The sequence below is a fragment of the Anabas testudineus genome, chromosome 7, assembly GCF_900324465.2.
Source record: "Anabas testudineus chromosome 7, fAnaTes1.2, whole genome shotgun sequence".
In the NCBI taxonomy this organism is placed as follows: domain Eukaryota; kingdom Metazoa; phylum Chordata; class Actinopteri; order Anabantiformes; family Anabantidae; genus Anabas; species Anabas testudineus.
Genome location: NC_046616.1, coordinates 2,899,820 through 2,924,335, shown reverse-complemented (window position 1 = coordinate 2,924,335; position 24,516 = coordinate 2,899,820). Strand labels below are relative to the sequence as shown.

At 35.9% G+C, this 24,516-nt stretch overlaps 1 protein-coding gene across 1 annotated transcript; it reads left to right on the top strand.

Moving 5' to 3' along the window:
* The first annotated feature begins 7 nt into the window (after positions 1-7).
* On the top strand, positions 8-21,792 carry LOC113167105 (tumor necrosis factor receptor superfamily member 14-like). The gene is made up of 10 exons (XM_026367498.1): positions 8-11; positions 556-711; positions 9,307-9,422; positions 9,883-9,976; positions 10,085-10,210; positions 10,696-10,851; positions 20,193-20,280; positions 20,385-20,575; positions 20,670-20,701; positions 20,778-21,792. Exons 1-10 carry the CDS (start codon positions 8-10, stop codon positions 20,811-20,813), a joined length of 999 nt encoding a protein of 332 aa, XP_026223283.1. The 3' UTR covers positions 20,814-21,792.
* Positions 21,793-24,516: the final 2,724 nt, after the last annotated feature.

Genomic DNA, 24,516 nt, shown 5'->3' with positions numbered 1-24,516 from the left:
ACTCGTGATGGGTAAGGGTTGGCGTTCATTATTTTATTTTTTCCTAATTATAGTAGTACTAACTCCTAAGTATATATTTAAAGTCACTACTTAAGTAGGTTTATTACTAAAAGAGTCAACTGTATAATAGAGAACCATGTTGTGGTAACAATCCAGACTCTTTCTGATCAGTCACTGGGACTAAATGAATATCAGTTTTTAAATTACATTAATCGAGGTTTTCATCACAGATACTGAAGTGAGTAGCGGCTAGTTAGTGTAGTGCCTCCCATGTGGGAGACTGTGGTTCAAATCCCAGCCGGGGCCTACCACCAGTAGGGGTCCTTAGGCAAGACCTCCACCACGCTTACCCTGCCCTACCCTTGTACCCCCTACTTGTAAGTCCGCTTTGGATAAGAGTGTCTGGTAAATGTAAATGTTGAGACAATAATTATAGAACAGATCTGATCAGTGAGAACCTCCATCAGGTTTTTTTCACCATGAGGACGTCAGTCTTTTCCTGAGTTCATAGATGAAAAAATGTTTTTTGTTTAATATCCACCAATGTCTTTACAGGTTCTGGTCTGAAGATAAAGAAGTCGTGTACAATAACATCTGATGCAGTTTGTGAACCACTGGAAGGATTTTACTGTGTGGAGCCTTCAGATAACGGATGTGGAGCAGCACAGAAACACAGAAGCTGTGAACCAGGACAGTACATCAGTCAGAAAGGTTGGTTTTCTTATGTTGACTTTAGGTGAAGCTTGAGTTTTAAACACTTTTAACTTACAGGAAAGAGATGGGTATCATACAAGACTCCATGTTGTATTCTGACTTATTACTTTTACTCGTATATGAAAATCTGAAAATCTGAGCTACAGAGAAAGTTGGTGGTTTTGTGACTTCTCCAACTTAAAGCTAAGTGAAAGTTACCATGTGAAAGAGAAAATAGGAATTCACTGATACTCGCTTACTTAACTCATGTGAAAACACTGAATCTGTGGTCTTTGTCTGACCAGTCTATACTAACACATTACTGTATGTGATTTGTTCAGATTTACTCACATGTGGTTTATACAGAAAATACTGATGACTGCAGGTGTAAAAAACATGTCTTTACATATGTCATGTGGATAATAAACAGGATTTAACTGTTGTCCACTGGTGGAGATGATTCACATGAACCTTTGTGCAGCATTTGTTGCACAGATAACTTCAATGTTGTTGATGTTGCCTCCTTCAGTGTTATCTGTTATTCTGCAGCTGAGACACCAGGACTGAGAGAAAAACATGTTAACGTGAAATTTATATCAATTCAAAAAGACTGAACTGGTTTAAAGTGACTGTGTAACCTGTGTGTGTCCAGGAACAGCCTCCACAGACTCTGTGTGCTCTGACTGCAGTGATGGATCATTTTCAGATGGAACATTTCCATCTTGTCGACCACACACACAGTAAGTGAAGCTTCACATCAGTCGTGGACAAACCTGGTTTCTTACAGCAGCAGTAAATTCACACAGATCCTACAAATGGACAAAACATCTCTCTGTCATTTCAGATGTGAAACAAAAAACCTTCAGCTGTTAAAACCAGGAACAACTTCAACGGATGCTGAATGTGAAGAACACAGTTCAAATAAGACAATAAAACAACAAACAAGACAGATAATAATTTGGACACCAGTTTCTGTGCTTTTTTTATTATTTGTCATATCGGTTCCAGTTGTATTTTACTTCAGACACAAGATAAAACTTTTAATATGTCCAGGTAAGAATTGCATTCAGACAATAAACATGTGTTACGATTCTGATAGATGATGATATTCAGCATTAAATGATTCCTGTGATTTGTTTTATTTTAGGCACAGAAGGAAATGGAGACAATCCAAAACAGGTGTGTTTGTTACTCTCAGTTTGAAACTGTAACGTTTAAACTGTAGGAGATGGAAACTGTTTGAGTTTATCTCAGTAATTTCTTTGTTATTTTTTAATATTTTATCAAAAAGGAAACAGAGGCAGAGACGGAGTTAATGGCAGTTTGATCAACAGCAGGTAAGACAACAGAAAATTCTTCATTCAAACTGTCTCTCATACCTCTGTGACGTCTTTACTGTACAAAAGATTTTTTCTTTTAGTAAATAGATTTTTCTCCTCAGCATCAGACAACTTGGATTAAGGATACAGAGAAAGTTTTTGTTCATTACAGAGTAAATGTTTTCTAGAATCCAGTTCTAGTCCACATGGATTCTAGTTCATTATCTTTGTAGTGAACAGAAATTAAACCTCAAACAAGTCGAGTCTCCTGCTCTTTGTTCCAAACTGAACAAGTCCTCTACAGAACTGCTGGTGTGTAGTTTGGATCTTTATCTCACACAGACGTTATTGGACTGAGACGTGAATCAGTCTGGAATAGAAAACATGGACCATGATGCTTCAAGCTCCATGAAGCTCCTGTTAACAGTGATGCTGTGTCTACTGCAACATGATGGGACATCTTATTTCTTATTAATGTTGTCTTCACTACATATTAATGTTGTCTTCACTACATATTAATTTGTCAAACTGCAAACTTCCTTAAACCAATAATATAAAATAAATGTGGATGGAAGGTAGAGGAACCAGATAGACAGTGAAAATTATTTGAATATTTCATCTGGCTAAAGTAACTCTGGGGGTATTTTGTAGATATAAATGTTCATTTTCTAATTATTGATAGACAATAATATTACCAGTGTAATTGTAACTGGTTGTGACCTAGTCAACTGCCTTTAATTGTTCATATTATGTGAGCACAACACAACAACTGTTTTTATAGCAATAAATCACAAATGCATGTATATTTAAAACAGTGATTCTGACACACTCCCAGTCCTCAGGCCCTCTGCTGTGATTGTTTTTCATCTAGACCTGATCTATGCTCTGATTACCTGGATCATTTAATGTATAACCTACATATTGTACAGTGTATGTGCAGACTTTTTTATTTAGTGTATAAATTATATGTACATATTTATATGACCAAATTAACTTTTTTATACTTGTTTACCTTTGTTTTGTTTCTATTTCCATACAAGTTATAGTATTTGAGTCTTTTAACAGGTGGAAGCAGCTAAATTAGAATTTAGCAGAAGTTCAGAAGTTGTTTTGATGTTTTCTAACAGTCAGTAACTTTTAAGTTTGTTTTCGTTTTGAATAAAACACCATGGATTAACGTTCTAGTTTATTGTCAGACAGTGTTTCTTTGTTCTTACGGTGTGGTTTCTTTCCATGTAGACTCTCGGGGGATAGACTGTGCTGTCCGATGTGCAACGAATGTAAAGAAACCAAAGTAAAAAGAGGTTAAAATAATGTGGGTATCACTAGTTGAAGGGAGTTCCCCTGCTCCACATGTGGTAGCAGAGGATATAAACAATGATCATATCTTAAACCATTTCTCTGCCTTTAATAATCTTTAACTATAGCGTTTAACTTTGAGCACAGAGGTTTGTTGATAGTAACATTTTGGTTCTCACGCTTTGCAGTGGTTTCAGAATATGAACATTAACACCCTCCTCACTGATCACACCTCAGAGTTAGTTCATGTTTCTCATCTCACATCTGCAAGTTCCCTGAACCAGAGCTGCAAAGATTCAGTGAGTGCACAGCAAGTGCCAAATGTGCAGGTGTAGCACACGGTGCCATCATATTTCCATGACATTTACTCTACTTGATGGCTCAGTGCAGATGTTGAACTTAAAGGTTTATTGTGCATTTTGTTCAATTATAGTTGGTTGTATGAGAAAAAGTTTAAATATTTAGAAATGGATTTTAAAACATGATGATAATTAGGTTGTAAGCTTGAAATGTTGCAGAAGATAAAGTGAAGTTTGAGAATGAAGCTGATAATGTCAGATTCAGTGAAGTCCATGTGTTGGTACATATCAGAAAAGGGATGTTGGAAAAAAAAGGTTTCATCAATAAGAACCTGTAGCTGAAGCAGTTTCTTCCAAAAAGCTGAACCAAATAGTGTAAGAGCAAATTTACAGCATTGAAAAGGGATTAAAGCTCTGAAAAGACTCTTGATCTAATCTCACGCAGAGGTTATAGACAAAGCTGTGCTCCTGCTGGACTGTTGTATGTTGTTGATACATTTCTATATATTATATTTGAAGTTTATATTTAAAATGAGTTTCAATAGGAGGCCCGAGCAGCGACGCAGTCTGCAGGAATGCATGGAGACATCATTTCATCTTGTTTTTAACCTTTTGTCTTTTATATCTTTGAGCAGCATTTCATTGTTTCATGTCTGAAGGTCAATAATCAGTTTCATATTTATACTCGCATTTTTATTCTCCTTGATTACTGTTGGGTCAAGTAAAGGTCACTATCTCTCCCAGACTCTTATATTTCTCTCCAGTTTGAAGTAAATTACATCTGATAAGGTAACACGTGAATTAATGTTTTTGTAAAGAAAGGTTAACTAATGATGCACTGATCTGTTGGTGTTTTCAGTTTAATGGCAGCTCTTCATCAAAGAAAGAGAAAAAGCTGCAGCTCTGTCCGAAGATGTAACCATGTTGTAAAAGGGAAGGAAGCTGATTTAATGCTGTGTCAAACCTGTAGTAACAGTAAAGGACCTAAATTAATTAATCTTAATATCTTAATATTCATGTTTACATCAGAAATCATCACATGAAATAGATAATTTCATATTATAATGCATTTCTTTTCTTCTACCAACATTCCATAGTCTTCGCCACAGCAGGTGTGTGTTAATGAAGCAGAACCACTTTTAGAAATAAATATTTTTAAGGTTCCTGTTTGCTCTTTGTGACCCAGCATTGTGAAAGATGATGAATGGTTTTTGCTTGTGTGAGCATCTTTTGAGCATGATTTTTTGATGTTTTAGAATTTTTTATATTCATACAGAATTTTTTCTAGGTGGAATGCCGTTTGTTGTCTTGTTTTTTAGAAACTATTTCATAAATCTGTATTGAAATTATTGTGTAGTTTAATTAGGTTTTTAGTGGTTCTCACCAACCTCAGTTTATACTGCTGATGTTGTCCTTCTATGATTTACAGTAAAATACACACAGTGATAATTAACTGAAATAATGTGAGATTTAAAGTTAAGGCAACAACATTAATTTTAAGTAGGGGTTTTAAAACCTCTACAGAGTCAAACTATATGATGTCTGCAGTGATGTTTCTCCAGAGGAAGGGGGCGCCATAGTAAAAAGTCCTGACTGTCTAATTCTGGGGACAGTAAGTGTAAAACGTAAAAGTGGGAAGTGGAATGATTGTTCTTGTACCGATGTTTGACCTGACACGTGGCTCTTTTTCCAGGGCTAGGTGTGGAAGGTTGTTGACGAAGCAATTGTTCGTTTTGTGCCTTCTTCGCACCCACATGACAGTTAGCTCCACCAGGAAGTCCATTTGTCTCTCCTGCCTCCCGGTGCATGCTTGAAACAGCACATGTGCATTTAGTGCTGCCATATCAATCATGTTATAGAACAGGGCGACTGGCCAGCTCAGTGTTCCTGTGCGGACAGTGTACTCCCACACCATCTGGTCCATCACATCCACGCCGCACTTTGTGGTGTTGTAAAGGGTGACAGTGTTTGGCTTCCTTTTAGTCGTATTCTCAGTCTGCTGACAATGTAGAGTCTTCCCACTGGGACAACTGGGGTCCTTGATTTGGGAGTACATTGCAAATGTACTTGGATTTCAAGTCGCAGGCCACCCAAAACTTGATCCCAAACATGTCAGGCTTAGTTGAAGTGTATTGCAGGAAACAGCAGCGAGTCTTTGACAGGAAAAGCTGTTCATCAACGGTGATGTGTTGACCAGGGTTGTGGGAAATGTTTGATCAAGTCCTCTGCTTGCTAAACATTTCCTCTGCCAACAATCCTCTCAACACAGTCAGTTAGCAGCCCTCCCTCCTCCACACGAACAACATTTACACATGAAATGATGTTAATTTCAGCCAACAGACTAGCCAGCTAGCATCCTCTTGGTTAAAAAACATCCAGAAAAGTCTGGGACTTCTAGTCACACAGGTCGGTCGGTCTGGGAAAAGTCAGTTACGTAGAGGTATTTGGTGTTTTGTTCTTATGTTCTGATACCAGTCAGATCTGTAAATCATTCTTTGCTAGATCACAGTGTTTACTGTGGCTAATTCATGGTTACCTCACAAGTTCAGACACCATTTTGGTTCAGATCAGAGCCTCTAGCAGTGGGGATAAGAATAAGTGTTTCATTGTCTATTTAATTAATTGCCCAATTATCTGGAATTTGTTTTGTCATGTGGAAGAAAAAATGGTCTACCAACGATACCAGGTAAGATTTCTATGTTGACAACAAACATATTATAGTTTTTAATTTATTGAGATGTTTTTTATTGGTTTGGTTTTAGCTATAAAGACGGTCAAACGAGAAAGTACTTCATCCAGAAAGAAACATTCACCATCACACTAATGACAGTGAAGCAGATCACTGAACTCTGCCACTAACAGACAGATTCATCAGCACAGACTGCTGCATTGAACAAAACTTGAGTTAACTCATATGAGACAAAACAACTCATTTAGGAGTTTTCATTCTACAGCATTTTGAAAAATGACGACACTAAGACAGCAGTAGCATGTTTTTTCATTTGAGCACAGAGAATAAAGTTCAGTCTGGACATTTGTACTCACAGTTTTTAGTCTGTTTTCGAAGCCAATTTATTGAAGAAAATTATCAACTTTTTTTTTTATTTTTTGACATTTGTGACACTTCTTCTTTAAAAAGTAAATATATATTAATGATGACTGATTAATGACATGTTACGCATCCTGCCTCGTCCCTTTGTTCATGTTTCATTTAAAAGCTCCCCTCAGTCCTCTGTTGTCAGATTGTTAGTATGTTGATTCCTACACATGGGTCGTTGCACATAAACTGTCGCACATGGTTAGTTTGTACGTTGGTCGATGTACATAGTTTGTCTGTACATTGTTTGTTTGCACATGGTTTGTTTACACATGGATTTTCTGGTTAAACCCTAGACCTTCCCTTAGTTCACTGGACTTTGTTCCCTGCTTGTAATTTGTTCTCCTGCCTTTTACAGTGATTTTTAGTTGTTACTTTGTCTAGTTAGTTTGTATTAGTGCGTTGATTTTTGTTGTGACTTTGTATTCTTGGTTTGTGTATTAGTTTGTATTTTCCTGAGTCAGTGACGTGTTTCTTTTTGTTGTTATACTTGTTATTTAGTTCGTCACCATGTTTAGAGTCTCTTAAAGTTGTCACTTTGTTTTCACTTTCACGTTGGTCAGTTCCCCGTGTCCCGTGTTTACGAGATTGGGTAGAAATAATTATTTTTGTTGGTTTTGTCTTGATCTGTTCATTAGTTAGTAACACATGTAGCATATTCACTACTGGTTTGGTAGGAAAACATGGTTTGGACTGAACATGAGTCAGATTTAATGGTCTGTTTGAAACTGAGGCTTCATAATAGCTGAATCTAATGACACTGTTAATAACTTACTGCTTTAATCATCATCACATTAGTTTGTACAATAGTTTCATCATCACCTGCATCCTTCTCTAATGTTCATTGAACTGAATCCCACCTCTGTTCATTGTGAATCTTTTCATCTCTAGGTTTTGTTATGGTTGAATTTACAGTTTATGTATTTACATTATTTTTACATTGTTTTCTCTTTTAATTTTTCGGAGCAGAGAACCCACAACAAGGCAGTTAAAAAAGTTTCTTTATATTGAAATAAATCTTGAATACGCTATTAAACACCGATCTGTAGGATTTCAGGGTTTGATGTTGAACATAAACTTATTATTTTCTGTCCATCTGCGTCTCTGATGAGCAAACATGTCGGACAGTTATTTTTCTAACCCGAACTCTCCGCACACTTTGGACTTAATAACAGAAGAGGAGGATCAATGTCACAATGTCAACAAGAAGCTCAAATCTGATTGGCTCCTCTGGATCCACCTGCTGGTTACTAAAACCTGCAGCATGAGGAGAGTTGACACCCTGTTCCTCTTTTACCTTTACCTAATCTGAAAGTCACATCGTTTTTCTTCTTCATATTTTTGTTGCTCTGTTTCTGGATAAAAGTTTTAACATTAAAGACGGTAAGTGACTGAAAATATGTCGTTTGTTGAACCAAAGTCTGTGTCAGCAGTTTAATAAAGCTGCTGGTTCTAAAACCTTCAGAAAAGTGAACAGTAGCTGTAGTTTGGTTTGACACATATGTTCTGTCGAAGAGAAACAGGAATGACGAGTACACCAACATGTTCAGTACATAATGTGTACAGGTCAGCATATGTTCAAATTAGTATTTGTACAGTTCAGTATTTGAACAGTGCAAATATTGTATAATAATGACACCTGAAACAGTCTAATGTATATAACTGGACGGATTGTTTGAACTACATCACTGATGTAATTCATATAAATTGTAAAATTGTTTTTTAAAGTCATGGATAAAAGTTGTAATGTTCTAACAGATTCTCTTCTACTGAAAATGTCCCACTTACTTTTGGAGGAAATCAAAGTCCCACATAGACTCATAACTAAACTTGTCGCTGACTATTCTCAGGAATCCAGGTGAAGTTATTCGCAAGTTCAATCACGACAACTTGTGTTTCTTTTTAAGTTGAAACACTGCTCATCAAGTAGCTTCTTCAATCTGAAGTTAGTTGGTTAGAGACACTCATTTATCTCGTTAGGTGAAACAATGGAAGGGGAGGATGTGAAGGATGTGATAGCCACACCTCCACCAACCTCTCTAACACCTAAAATGAGTCGTTAAGTGTGTCCAACCTGGTGCAGGTGTAAATTGGGCCTGATCTTTCTGGGGCTAGATGATAGTGCAGCATGATAAATAGAAGACAGGTTGTGTCTAAGTCCTCCACCTCTGTTGAATGAGGGGGTTTTGATTTGCACATGCAAAGCTTCCCTCAACCCTCTCTCAAACCACTCGTCCTCTTTGTCAAATATGTGAACATCACTGTCCTCAAATGAGTGTTTTGTCCTTTAGATGAAGGTCCACAGCTATAATAATTGTAGTATTGAGCAACACTGGTCTCACTGACAAAGAGCCATAGAAAAAACTTATTTATAGACTAGAAACAGGTTGTTTGTCATTAACATCTGTAATATCGTTATAGATTCAGGAGAGTGTGAACATGTGTATAAAAATAGGTAGGGGAAAATAGATCAAGTGCTATTCAAATATTGAACACTGGGTGTCGCTGCGTACATTTGTCATCAGGTGTCATCAGGTGTCTGACCAGGAAGTGGATTCACTGATTGGTGCAGTTTTATATGATTTCCTTCTGTTTTCAGGTTTTAATCTTCTGATTTGGATTTTACAACTCACTTTTTCCTGTGTCTTCATCCCAAGAAAGACGCTCTTTAAAATGACTGTGAGAAGAAAACATTTGTCTGCTGCATCTTTGCTGGTAAAACAGTTTGTTTCTCTAAATAACTAGAAACATTCTCAGTAATTCATCGAACTTGTTGAGTTGATTCATTGTGATAAATGTTAATCCTGTTTTGTTGGTAGATGTTATTTGATGTGTGGAAACTGATGTGATGTGTTCAGGGTGTCTGCACATGTGCAGTAAATGTGGATGAAAATTACAACTCTGATATGTGGATAGAAATAAATCTTTAAACTGAGCCTGGATCAAGTTTCCTTAAACTATTCCACGAGGTTCTTTTCTTCTTTGTCTCCTCTGGTCTCTTCTCTCCTGTTTCCTTCAGCGTCCTCCTCCACTTCCTTTATCTCTCAGCTCCTTCTTTTCCACCTCATCGTGTTTCTGTTCATCTTTTCTTTAAGTTGATTTTTCTCTGCTGGAGTCACTCAGATCAGTTTAAACCAGGTTTCATTTAAACTAAACTCTGTTCTTCTTCTCACAGATTCTAATGATAAAAGTCTTCAGTGGACAAACACTCACATGTCGTGAAGAAAGGTATCAGGTTGGAAATGAATGTTGTCCTATGTGTTATCCTGGTAAGATCCAACTGTTTGATAAAGGAACATTTCACTGTAGTAGTTACATCTTTGTTATGTTGGTGTTAATGATACTTTATCAAATTCTTCTTTTCTTCTTTTTAACAGGAAGTCGAGTTAGGACCGACTGTTCAGAGGTCAGAATGACTTCCTGTCTGCCCTGTTTGGAGGGAACCTACATGAATCAACTTACTTCACGTAGACAATGTTTTCCATGTTCACGCTGTGATGAAGGTAGATTTTTGTTAATCGTTCCTAATTATTAGTAATAACTAAGTCTTTACAGTGTTACTTCTCATTCAACCATTCACACACTGAACCATCAGGTCCTGTGGATCTGAGAGAAGCAGGGGATCGAACCGCTGATCCCACCGTTGGCTTCAGCTCATCAACCATCTCCCTTTTGCTTTTCTTAGTTCATTGTTATCATTGGGACTGTTACAAGAGTTTGAACTGAATGTAGAAGTCAGTGGTTCCCTCCATCTTTTTACACCACAGTGTAGTTTTTGACAGTGACGGTGTTAATCTCCATGAATCAAACATTTACTAGACAAGTGATTTATGTGTTTTTCATGTTTTTATATATTTTAGAACCTGTTGTCTCACATTTCTGAACGATGTCACAAAGAAATTTTTTGTTTTTCTAATTAATCTAGTTCTAAACTATAAATTGTTGTTCTCCAGTAGATTAAACCTGTTTTCTCTACTTGTCTTTACAGGTTCTGGTCTGAAGATGAAGAGTCCATGTACAATAACATCAGATACAGTTTGTGAACCACTGGAAGGATTTTTCTGTGTGGACCCTTCAGATAACGGATGTGGAGCAGCACAGAAACACAGAAGCTGTGAACCAGGACAGTGCATCAGTCAGAATGGTTGGTTTCCTTATGTTGACTTAAGATTTAGTGAAGTGTACATTTGAACTGAGAACACCAGTAAAGTATCTTCTGAGATTCCTGTTAGATTTCCATCAGTTTGTTTTCTAATGAGCTCTGTTTAGTTTTAATTCCACTGAGACATTAGGTGATAATTGTATGATTGGTGAATTAAACATTGATGACCTACAGCCCTCTGCAGTTTCTACTTTGTTCATAAAGTCTTGAAAGACTCCAACACTCTGAACACAGGTCCAACAGCAGGTTGTATTAAACCTGCTGTTTTCTAACTGTGTCACTACTACACTACTGGTTTGAAGCTGATGGTTTGTTCAACAGGATTTAACTGTTCCACACCTGAAACCAGGTCTGATTGAATGTAATAACATGATGTGTTTATAATACACGTCTACTGAACTGGTTTAAAGTGACTGTGTAACCTGTGTGTGTCCAGGAACAGCCTCCACAGACACTGTGTGCTCTGACTGCAGTGATGGAACATTTCCATCTTGTCGATCACACACACAGTAAGTGAAGCTTCACATCAGTCGTGGACAAACCTGGTTTCTTACAGCAGCAGTAAATTCACACAGATCCTACAAATGGACAAAACATCTCTCTGTCATTTCAGATGTAAAACAAAAAACCTTCAGCTGTTAAAACCAGGAACAACTTTAACGGATGCTGAATGTGAAGAACGAGTTTTAAAGATGGCAGTTGGAAGAATTTTGGGTTTTCTCCATGATTCTCTATACAATTATACTTTGGAAGCTCTTAAACATTATAAAGAGCTTTGAGATGACTTCTGTTGTGATTTGATGCAATACAAATAAAATTGAACTGAATAATTTGGATAATTGTTTCATTGTCTATTTTATTAATTTGTCTTATTATCTGGAATTTGTTTTCTCATTTGGAAGAAAAAAATGTTCTACCAACGATAACAGGTAAGATTTCTATGTTGACAACAAACATTGTATGGTTTTTGATTTATTGTTTTTGTTGTAGCTCAAACAAAGAAGTACATCATTCAGAAGAGGGAGATCAAATAATAAGCAACAGTCTAATAACTCTGCCACTAACAAACTGAATCATCAGCTGCATTCAACAAAACTTGAGCGAACTCTAAATTAAGAGACCTGAACCTCTTCAGCATTTTGGAGAATGAAGACACTAACAAAGCAGTAGAGACGTTTTTCTCCACTACTGGAAACTTAACAACAACAACAACAACAACAACAACAACACTGCAACTTTCTCTGCTTTGTTCTATTTCTGCTTCTTCTCAACATTGTGACAGATTGAAGCAGGAACATAAACAGGAATGAGAAGTACTTCTTGAACATTACACAGTAAGAACAGACAGATGTCTTCAATCAGCAGACTAGCATGGGAAAATATACTGTATTATTTTGTCTGTTTATTAAAGAAAATGATTAACTTTGAATTATCAACAGGCTCTGTGAGTTAACCTGGACTTAACACAGCTGTGAAAAAGTAATTGATAACTTCCTTATTTAATTTTTTAAATTTTTTTCATATTTGTCTTAAATGATTCAGATCATCAAACACATTTTAATATTACACAAAGATAATCTGAGTAAATATAAAATGTTGTTTTTAACTAATGATTTCATTTATTAATTCCAAACCTGCTTGGCCTAATGTGAAAAAGCAATTGCCCACTGTAAATATTAATTAAAGTAGAGAAGATGAATCAACTTTGGAAGACGTGAATCAGTCTGGAATATAAAACATGGACCATGATGCTTCAAGCTCCTTTAAACTCCTGTTAACAGTGATGCTGCAGTGACTGAACGTTCAGACTGTTGAATCTCTCTACTGGTCCCAGTTGGATCAGAACATCAGACTGAAAACAGACTTCATGGACGAGAACCAACAGCTGAAACAGAACACAGTGGGTCTACTGGTGGAACATTAAGGGTCCTATAAGCCGAGCAGCTTTGAGTTTTAGATTAATTTCTACAGTATTTTTTTTTTATTAAACTAATATTATTTTGTGGATAAAAATGTGCACATTCAAAATATTGCAGCCAGTACAGTAGTTTTACTAGTCATTTTTAATATAATACGTGTTTTTAAAACATTTATAAAAAGTGATTAATATTCATGATACAAGAGGAGAAATAAATAAAATATGTATAATAATGTATTAGTTTATAATTTACACATTTGCTCAATTTTGTACATAGAAAAATGTGCAATATATAACTGAATGCTCTTATTTAATATTTATACAAAATACAATTAATACAATTTAAAAAGCTTTACACTGAGAAAGATTGTGTCTGAGTCTCACTGAGAGTTTATTGAGAAACAGCAGATTCACCACCAGGTGTCACATTTTGCTTTCTGATAGAAAAACAACTTGACCAGAAAAGGTTCAGTTTGGAGAAGTGCTGTTGTTGTAAATGAGGAAATGAGCCTTAATTTTTGCAAAATTTTCTGACTGAGAAACTATGACTATATGTGTTTTTCTGTCTTGTTTGAGACTTGATGTTGAAATCATCTGAAAACAAACTAGAGGAAACAGGCAGTGACATCCCAACACACCACAAACCATATACAGGCCTGGTCTTGTTTCGATTCACTGTTCTCTGAGAAGCGAACCCACAGTTTCGCTGTACTCCCTATTTACAATGACAAGAAAGGTTTATTCTATTTTTTTCTGTTCTACCAGGTTTGACTTCACTCAAGTGTCTCTTCTTCTTGTATCATCACATCAGATTTTTGAACATGGAACCACAACAACTGTTTAATTAATTTAGGAACTGGACCACGAAGTCTGATGCTCTTTAAAACCAGAGTCAGGTGAATCTCAGTGAACTTACCCTAAGCCTACAATGAAAAAAGTATAGCAATGAATCTTAAAATTAACAACTGAGAGACACACACAAACAGTTTAATCCTTACTGTAAAGTAGGGTTTTTTGATAAATGTGACAAACGTTTAGTTTGTCTGTGATGAAGAAAAGAAACGAGAACTGGAGTGGTTCCTCAAAATGTAACACAAAGTGCAGCTTTTAATGAAAACTGCAGTTATTCACAGCCTGAGTAGAACCTCTAATAGGAACCAAAATAGAAAGTAAAAGTAAAATCAAGCAGGACAGAATTCCCCTAGAAGCACAGAAACCAGCCCTGCTGGTTGTGTGTGACTCAAGAGACAGATCAATATCAAATTATACTGAGGTAAAATATATAATGATAAGATATAAAAGTACGAAAGTCTTTGTTTTCTTGCTTTGCTGTTTAACAGACCCAACCCTACACTGGTAGATCAAACTAAATTAGCAAACAGCAGTGTTTCAGTTTCACCTTTATTGGTTTTTTAGCCTACGTGTCACTTGTCTGTGTGGTGCAAACTAACTTCCCCTTTATAACCACACTGTGCAGCTTCAGTCGAACATTGATCAGAATTTATCGGTCATTTTATGAACATGTAAAACCACAAGTGGAACTCATCTTTCCGATGTTACCTGAACGTCTCGTAGTGACGCTGTGTAAAGGACCAGTTCAACAAAAACATTTGACTAAAGTGAAATCTTCAAATCACCTCTTATCATCAGCACTGCTGCAGTTTTTACTGTGTTCACTGAAGTTAAAGTAGTGACTTCACTGATCTTCACTGATCATCACTGATCATCACTGATCATCACTGATCATCTGTTACAGGACTCTACTGCAGATCTGTTTCTGCTCTAACTGTTCATGTTACATCTGGAGTTATGTTCTTTATTCTGCAGCAGCGCTCTGCTAAAACCACAATGAGGTGAGAACTCTTCTACTAACAGGTACATTCAGAAACTGTCAGCAGGCTGCTCAACACTGCAGAGTTTCGTTTATACGCTACAGACTTTAAATATATCAGTATATATATATATATATAATAGTGAACTCAGTGTGTAGTTCTAATATTTTAACTGCTTGTTTTCATCTGATAAAATGTAAACTACTATTTTAGGATGAGACTGAAGCTGCTGATATGTTATCTGATAAACTGGTTTTGTTGGTGACTGACTGGTTCTTTCAGTTAATACTGTGAAGCTGAAATAAAGAAACACAAATAAAACAGTTAATTGAAAGAAGACATTAGTTTAATATTTAAATTACACTAATATTGTTATATGTTATATTATACTAACTATGTATTTCTGCTTTGTTCTTTTCCAGAACTGAACCTCGACTGGACCCAAACATCTTTAAATGTACGTTGTTAAAAATAAAATAAAAGCTGATTTTGACTGACTGACTCAAAGACTTTTAGAGTTAATTATCACACTTTTGTTTGGTTTTATTCATGTGAGCAGTAAAACCTTCTTAAAATACTAGAAACATGAAGGAGATGAACAGAACAAAGGTTGTAACACCTAGAAACCAAGAATCTGATCAACAAGCAAAAAGAATAGAGTGAAATGTGAAGTAGTGATGAGTAGAAAACTGATCCAGTTGTTGTCCATTGATCTGAAGCAGTAGTACTGACTAACTGAAGTACTCTCTGATAGACAGGCTAGCTGCTGTTTCAACCAATAAGAAGTTTCCTTGTAGTTTCCAGTCTGTGTGTTCATCTAACTTATTTCCCCAGAAGTCATTTCAGCGCTAAAAGTCTCTAAACTAAAGCAGGAACATGTTCTGGATTTATTTTGTTCTGTTTTTCAGGGGTCCTGCTCGAATTCCCACCTAACACACATATTTCCGATGTCACCTGAACGCCTCTAAATACTGCGGATCATGGTTTTCGGCCTCGAATCTGCGACGTTTCTGTAAGTTACTGAATTTATAGAGTCATGTGTGGTCGGACGAAGGTGGTACTGAACCAGTACCGGTACCACTTCATTATGGTACCAGAAGAAACTCTTTATCAAGGTCTACTGAGAAAAAGCTCCATGTTTGAAGCTGCGTTTATTTCTTATGTTCAGGCCTCGAAAACAACAAAGGAGATAAAAACATTTCCTCAAACAGCGAACAGACTTTTAACGGGTTTCTTTACATACAAGATTTATTATTATTATTATTATTATTATTATTATTATTATTATTATTATTATTATTATTATTGAGCTGAACGGATGAATAAAGTTTTCTAAAGGAGACAATACAGTCAAATTTAAACCCAAATGAATCTAAATGTACAGATTTTAAAAGAAAAAAAAAGTTATTTGACTGAAACGTGGCTCCATCTTATATTAAATGAGCTGTTTAATCTACAAACTGCGACCTCTACAGGCCAGACAACAGCACCCATTATTGTGGGCCATTATTATTACTATCAGAATGAAATCCTTGAGCCTAGTGTCAGACCCTGATCAACCAGCACATAGCAGTATAAATATAAAGCATTATTTTTTTCCCATTGAAAGCTGATGTTTGTAAACTTTTTATACAATTTTTAAGGGCTATGTTTTAAAGCTCAAATAAATCCAAACACAGCTCTGCACAACCCCGCAGGAAGGTTTTTCTTTGAATAGAACTCAACAATTTAGTGCTGCTAGCCACACATGCATGTTAGTTATTCTTCTTTTGAAGTTACTTATTTTGATGGGATATTTGAGTTTTGCAACACTTTTTTTCTAAGCTTTCTAACAAATTTGGTTAATAAAAGTTAATTCATGATTCAAGATTTAGTTAGGTTACATGTTTAGTTAATTTTCACTTAGGTTTGAACAGCTTATTTCTCTTTAAAACTGCATTTTGTATTTACTCAGGTTATTTTTTTGTTATATAAAAGTTTGTTTGATTTTCTGAATCACTGATCTTATACCTGCTGGTTACTGCAGTTTAATATCATTTCCTTTCATTTTCAGATTTTCCTGTCCTGTTTTAGATGTTACAACAGAACCAACGTGATTCCAAATCTCAGTGAGATGGTGTCTTCAGCCCATAAAGACCATCAATGTACTTTATGAAATGACTTTCAGAAGAACATCTGTGGCAGCTGCTTTTCTGGTAAAACTGTTTATTGCAGTAAACAACTGGAAACTTGTACTTTGATCATGTGGACGTCACATTTCTTCTCCTCACTATTTCTCATGAGTAAAGTTTATGTAATTTCTGAGTTTCTGAGTGGGAATCTTAAAATAAAACCATTTCAGTGTTTAAGCTATGTTTCTTTCCTTTAGTGGGACGAGCAGCCGTTGTTGTTTTAGCAGATTGTGTGACAGTGTGAATCTTTATGACTGTTAACTCTCAGTTTTATTGTTGTGGGTGATTTAGTGTTGAACAGTTCAGATACAGCTCAGCTCAAACTGAAACTCAGTGTCAGCTTCTTTACAGCTTTATCATATCAAACTGATCTCTGAGAATCATTTGTCATGCAGGTAAAAATACAAGCAGAATTAAACCAGTTTGCACTTTCAGCCATTTTAAAATTAAAACTATACGTATAAAAATAATGTTTCTCTCAGTGGGCTCTCGAAATACACTGTACTTTTTATTATTGCAGTTTCCTCCACTTTAACAGATATAGTGTGACCACTGTACTGCTTTTGTTTGACTTCTCTCTCATTACTCTACTTAGCATCAAATGACACAGCTCTCATTGGCCATGGGAGGGAAATCTGTTTGTTTTTTTTTCCCTTGTATCTTTTATATATATTTACACGTTAACTTTTTGTAAGGTTCTCCTCCTGACCTTACTGTAAAACGTGTCTTTAAATGATTTTTGCTTTTATTTGTTGCTATATAAAAAATAGTGTTGAATTGAATCAGCTGTATAAAGATTGAAAGCAAAAACATATCAGATGACACAGCTATCATGTGACATGTCTCATGTGATAATTGTCATGTGATTGCTCATGGAAGTGTATTCTGTTTTTCCTATCCTATCAGATGACACAACTATCACGTGACATGTCTCATGTGATAAATGATGTGAGTTTCCAGATTATATAGTTAAATTAGCTGTAAATGTTTTAGTTTTGAAATAATGAATGTGATAATGCTATATGATCTCCAGTCCAATCATATCTGATTAAAATGAAATGGTTTATATACATGAAGCTTTAGGACCTCCTCTCTGATCTGAATAGTTTTGGTAGATGGACAATAGAAAAGTGGTGTTAGAACAACCACAGATCCCACAACCTTCTAATCTCCGTTTCAGTCAGTTTGAGTTTCATTGAGATTAAACTACTTTTCTCTTTCATTACAGATACTAGTAATAAAAGTCTTCAGTGGACTTTCTCTCCCATGTCATCTAGCAGAGTATCAGACTGGAAATGAGTGTTGTCCTATGTGTCTTCCTGGTAAGATCCACTTGGTGGTAAAAGGAGATTCCAATTATAAATTGTTCATGATACTTTAATTATGATTTTTTTTTCTGTTTTTTTTTTAACAGGAAGTCGAGTTAAAACAGATTGTACAAAGGTTAAAACAACATCCTGTCAGCCCTGTTTGGAGGGAACCTACATGAATCAACCTACTGGACTTAAACTGTGTTTTCCATGTTCACACTGTGATGGAGGTAGGCTTAATTTCTTATTTTTCCTAATTATTAGTTGTAACTAACTCTAAGTATATATTAAAAGTCAGTACTTTAAGTAGGTTTATTACTAAAAGTCAAACAGTATAATAGAGAAACCTGTTGAACAGTGTTGTGGTAATAATCCAGACTCTGTCTGATAAAGTTACTACAAATTATTGACTTTGTACGGATGAAACTTATCGACTGGATCCAGAAACAAAGAGCTCGAAAAAAGTGCACAAGTCACAGAAAATTATACAACTTTTGCTTTGTTGTTTAGTTTAATTTAGTTGTTGTTTTTTTAAGTCATTGGACTAAATGAACTTCAGTTTTCAAACAGAATTAATCAAGGTTTTTATCAGAGATACTGAAATAAGACAACAGTTATAGAACTGATCTGATCAGTGATAACCTCCATCAGGTTTTCCTGCTTTTAAAAAATGTCTTTACAGGTTCTGGTCTGAAGATGAAGAGTTCATGTACAAAAACATCAGATACAGTTTGTGAACCACTGGAAGGATTTTACTGTGTGGACCCTTCAGATAAAGGATGTAGAGCAGCACAGAAACACAGAAGCTGTGAACCAGGACAGTGCATCAGTCAGAAAGGTTGGTTTTCTCATACTTACATTACATTTACTCACATGTGGTTTACACAGAAAATAATGATGACTGCAGGTGCGTAAAATGACATAACAGTGGAGAGTGAAGACGATCTAAGTAGTACATACGAACTTTGTACACAACATCAGCATTGACATTGGATCAGACGTGACTGTCCCTACTAAGTCAGCCAGAAACCTTGGGGTCATCATTGATGATCAGCTGACCTTCGCGGAACACAGTCTCTAGGTTGTGTAGATATGCCCTCCACAATATCAGAAAGATCAGACCCTATCTGACGGAGTACACGAACCAACTTATTGTACAGGTGTTGATCTTATCTCGTCTTGACTACTGCAATGCACTACTGATGGGTTTACCAGCATCCACGACCAAACCCCTCCAGATGATTCAAAATGCGGCAGCACGCCTCATTTTTAATCAACCTAAAAGGTCTCATGTCACACCGCTCTTCCAATCTTTGCGTTGGCTTCCTGTGGCTGCAAGGATCAAGTTCAAAGCTCCATCTCTTGCCTACAGAGTGGTTAACTCCACAGCTCCAGCTTATCTCAATTCAATCATTCAGGTCTACATCCCCTCTCGTCCACTGCGCTCAACCACGGAACGGCGTCTGGTGGTACCAGCACCACACAGTCGACACCAAGGAAAACTGTTCAGCTCAGTGATCCCACGATGGTGGAATGAGCTGCCAAACTCTACATGCTCAGCCACCTCACTAGCAAACAGAACTCTCCCGCATCTTCCTTTGCACTTAAATAAAATAATAATAATAACTTTTCTAATCTTTCGTATTCACATCTCTTGAAACAGAAACACTTTGTTTGATAGCACTCTGCTTTGATGTTGTTTCTCCTTGACTTAGATTTTGTTTGCTTGCCTTGGATAAAAGCGTCTGCTAAATTACTAAATGTAAATGTAAAATTTGGGTCTAAATGAACATTGGTTAAGAGAAAAACAAATAGATTAAAGAAACATCAGGGTTTCTACCACAGCAATGTTAAATCTATGTTGTCATATGTCACAAAGAAGCAAGATGTCCAGCATTAGAATGACATTTATGACAAGTTACAAAAAAAGTGGTAGACAGCATTTGTTTGTACCGATTTCTCAACTTCAAAATATAAAAAATAAGTAAATAAAACTGGTCTAATTAAATATTAAATCTTTAATCCATTACTTTGTATGATTTGAACCATCATGAACTGGTTTAAAGTGACTGTGTAACCTGTGTGTGTCCAGGAACAGCCTCCACAGACTCTGTGTGCTCTGACTGCAGTGATGGATCATTTTCAGATGGAACATTTCCATCTTGTCGACCACACACACAGTAAGTGAAGCTTCACATCAGTCGTGGACAAACCTGGTTTCTTACAGCAGCAGTAAATTCACACAGATCCTACAAATGGACAAAACTTCTCTCTGTCATTTCAGATGTGAAACAAAAAACCTTCAGCTGTTAAAACCAGGAACAACTTCAACAGATGCTGAATGTGGAGAACACAGTTCAAATAAGACAATAACAATAATTGGGATAATTGTTCCAGTGCTTTTTTTATTAATTGTCATATCGGCTGCAGTTGTATTTCACTTCAGAGACAGGATAAAGAGTTCATTATGTTCAGGTAAGATTTGCATTCAGACAATAAACATGTGTTACGATTCTGATAGATGATGATATTCAGCACTAAATGATTCCTGTGATTTGTTTTATTTTAGGCACAGAAGGAAATGGAGACAATCCAAAACAGGTGTGTGTAGGAGATGGAAACAGTTTGAGTTTATCTGAGTAATTTCATTGTTATTTTTTAATATTTTAACACAAAGGAAACAAATCCAGAGACGGAGATCATGGTGGTTTGATCAGCAGCAGGTAAGACAGCAGAATATTCTTCATTCAAACTGTCTCTCATAACTCTGTGATTTACTGTACTAAAGGTTTTTGCTTTTAGTAAAAAGATTTTTCTCCTCAGCATCAAACAACTTGGATTAAAGACACAGAGAAAGTCTTTGTTCTCTACAGAGTAAATGTTTCCTAGAATCCAGTTCTAGTCCACATGGATTCTAGTTCATTATCTTTGTAGAGAACAGAAATTAAACCTCAAACAAGTCGAGTCTCCTGCTCTTTGTTCCAAACTGAACACGTCCTCTACAGAACTGCTGGTGTGTAGTTTGGATCTTTATCTCACACAGACGTTATTGAACTGAGACGTGAATCAGTCTGGAATAGAAAACATGGACCATGATGCTTCAAGCTCCATGAAGCTCCTGTTAACAGTGATGCTGTGTCTACTGAAAATTTTATAAAAGAAAGAAAGAAAAATTTTGTTTTTATTATATTTTAATGTAAAAAATGATGATGAATAAGTTCTAACTGTTGTGTTTTACAGTTACTAATGTGTAAAATCGTTGGCAATAACTGTAGTTTGTACCTGATATTACAGGAGAAACAATTTGGGTTAGTTTTATAAATGTGGACCAGATAGAAGAGGAAATTCTATTTTTATTTATGATACACAAGTTTTCATTTGGATGAACATGTGCATTGTATCAATTACCTGATTCAGGTAATTCTCTAAGTAAATACTATACTGCCTATTCAAAGAATTACAGCAGTATAGTAGCTTTAAAAAACAACTCAGCTGCTTTAGAGCAATAAATGAAGACTGATGAGTGATAGACGTCATGGAGATCATGTTTGTTTCTTTGTTTGTTTCTTTGTCTTTAAATCTGGGTCTGGGGGGTCATTTTTAATGAAGTAATAAATTAAGTGTTTTTAAAACATATATAAAAAGTGATTATTTGTCCTCTTGTAAAATGTATGGATATTAAAGAAAATATATAGAGCACTAATGCGTTTGTTTGTATTTTACACAGTATTTGACATTTAGATTAATATTAAATATTACAAAATACAGTCAATACAATTTAAAACAGTGGTTGAGAGTTTATTGAAGAAGATTCACCACCAGATGGCACAATTTACTTTCTGATAGAAAACAGCTTTATTTAAAATCCACGTGACCTGAGGTTCAATTTGGAGAAGTGCTGTTGTTGTAAATGAGGAAATGAGCCTTAATTTTTGCAATGATCTTCAGATTTCTGACCAAATAAGTATGATTATGTGTTTCTTTGTCTTGACTGAAAAAGATTTGATTTTGAAGTCATGTGAAAACAAACCAGAGGAAACAGACAGTGGTTCAGAGACATACTGACATCTCAACACAGCATAAAGACCAGAGCCACCACTGCTAGTTGGGTGTAACTCAAGAGAGATCAATATCAAATTATAGTGAAGTAAAAAGGTACTTATATAGGTAATTATAGATACTGTCTTTGTTTTCCTTCTTTGCTCTTTACCAGACCCGACACTACACTGGTTAGCATTCAAATTATAACAGTTTCAGTTTCACCTTCTTTGGCTTTGTAGCCTACGTGTCACTTGTTTGTGTTTACGTGTCACAGTAACTTCACCTTTCAGAAACCACACTGTGCAGCTTCAGTCGAACATAGATCACGTAGATGAACATGGAAAACCACCAGTGGAACTCATCTTTCCGATGACACCTGAACGTCTCGTAGTGACGCTGTGTAAAGGACCAGTTCAACAAAAACATTTGACTAAAGTGAACTTCCTATCTCTAGTACTGCTGCAGTTTTTACTGTGTTCACTGAAGTTAAAGTAGTGACTTCACTGATCTTCACTGATCATCACTGATCATCTGTTACAGGACTCTACTGCAGATCTGTTTCTGCTCTAACTGTTCTCTAACATCTGGAGTTATGTTCTTTATTCTGCAGCATCACTCTGGTAAAACCACAATGAGGTGAGAACTCTTCTATATATATATATATATATATATATATATATATATATATATATATATATAATAGTGAACTCAGTGTGTAGTTCTAATATTTTACTGCTTGTTTTCATCTGATAAAATGTAAACTGCTATTTTAGGATGAGACTGAAGCTGCTGATATGTTATCTGATAAACTAGTTTTGTTGGTGACTGACTGGTTCTTTCAGTTAATACTGTGAAGCTGAAATAAAGAGACACAAATAAAACAGTTAATTAAAAGAAGACATTAGTTTAATATTTATATTACACTAATGTGTTATTCCTATATTACACTAATGTGTTATTCTTATATTACACTAATGTGAGCAGTAAAACCTTCTTAAAATACTAGAAACATGAAGGAGATGAACAGAACAAAGGGTGGAACACCTAGAAACCAAGAAATGGAGCAACAAGCAGAATAGAGTGAAATGTGAAGTAGTGATGAGTAGAAAACTGATCCAGTTGTTGTCCATTGATCTGAAGCAGTAGTACTGACTAACTGAAGTACTCTCTGACAGGCTGACTAGCTGCTGTTTCAACCAATAAGAAGTCTCCTTGTAGTTTCCAGTCTGTGTGTTCATCTAACTTATTTCCCCAGAAGTCATTTCAGCGTTAAAAAGTCTCCAAACTAACACAGGAACATGTTCTGGATTTATTTTGTTCTATTTTTCAGAGGCCCTGCTCGAATTCCCACCTGACACACATATTTCCGATGTCACCTGAACGCCTCTAAATACTGCGGATCATGGTTTTCGGCCTCGAATCTGCGACGTTTCTGTAAGTTACTGAATTTATAGAGTCATGTGTGGTCGGACGAAGGTGGTACTGAACCAGTACCGGTACCACTTCATTATGGTACCAGAAGAAACCCTTTATAAAGGTCTACTGAGAAAAAGCTCCATGTTTGAAGCTCGGTTTATTTTTGCGGTTATGTAACGTGTAGAAAACAACAAAGACGGAACAAAGATCGTTTCTAAAAACAGTTCCTCAAACAGCGAACAGACGTTTAACGGGTTTCTGTACAGACATGATTTATTATTATTATTATTTAACTGAACTGATGAATAAAGTTTTCAAACGAAGATATTACAGTCGAATTTAAACCAAAATGAAAGTAAATGTACAGATTAAGAGAAAGGTCTTAGACTGAAACGTGGCTCCATTTTATATTAACTGAGCTGTTTAATCTCGAGAGATGAGTGGGCGGTGGTCGAGTGAGCTAAACCGAGAATGAGGAAACAGAGGAATAGAAACAGAAACTAAATTTTCACCGCTTTTTAAAAAAAACACCAACACAGCTCTGCAAATTACTGAGATATTAGTTCTGTTCCACCTACAACCTCTAAAGAGAGTTTTTATTCCTGTGAGTAATTTAGTGCTGCTAGTTCACAGATGCAAATTAAATTGGTTGTGTTTTTAAATAACTTACATTAATGTATAGCTTCTTTATACTGCTCAAAAAAATTAAACGAACACTTTAATTTGAGTTTGGTATCACGTCAGTTAAACTTCTTGGATATTGATCTGGTCAGTTAAGCACCAGAGGGCGTTGTTAATCAGATTCAGCTGCTTTGTTGTTAATGAAATTAACAACAGGTGAACTGAGGAGCAACGAGGAGACGACCCCTAAATCAGGAATGGTGGAGTAACTGGTGGTCCACTGTTTCCCTCCTCATCTTTGCTGACAGCTTTAGAGTCAGGATGTCACATCATTACGT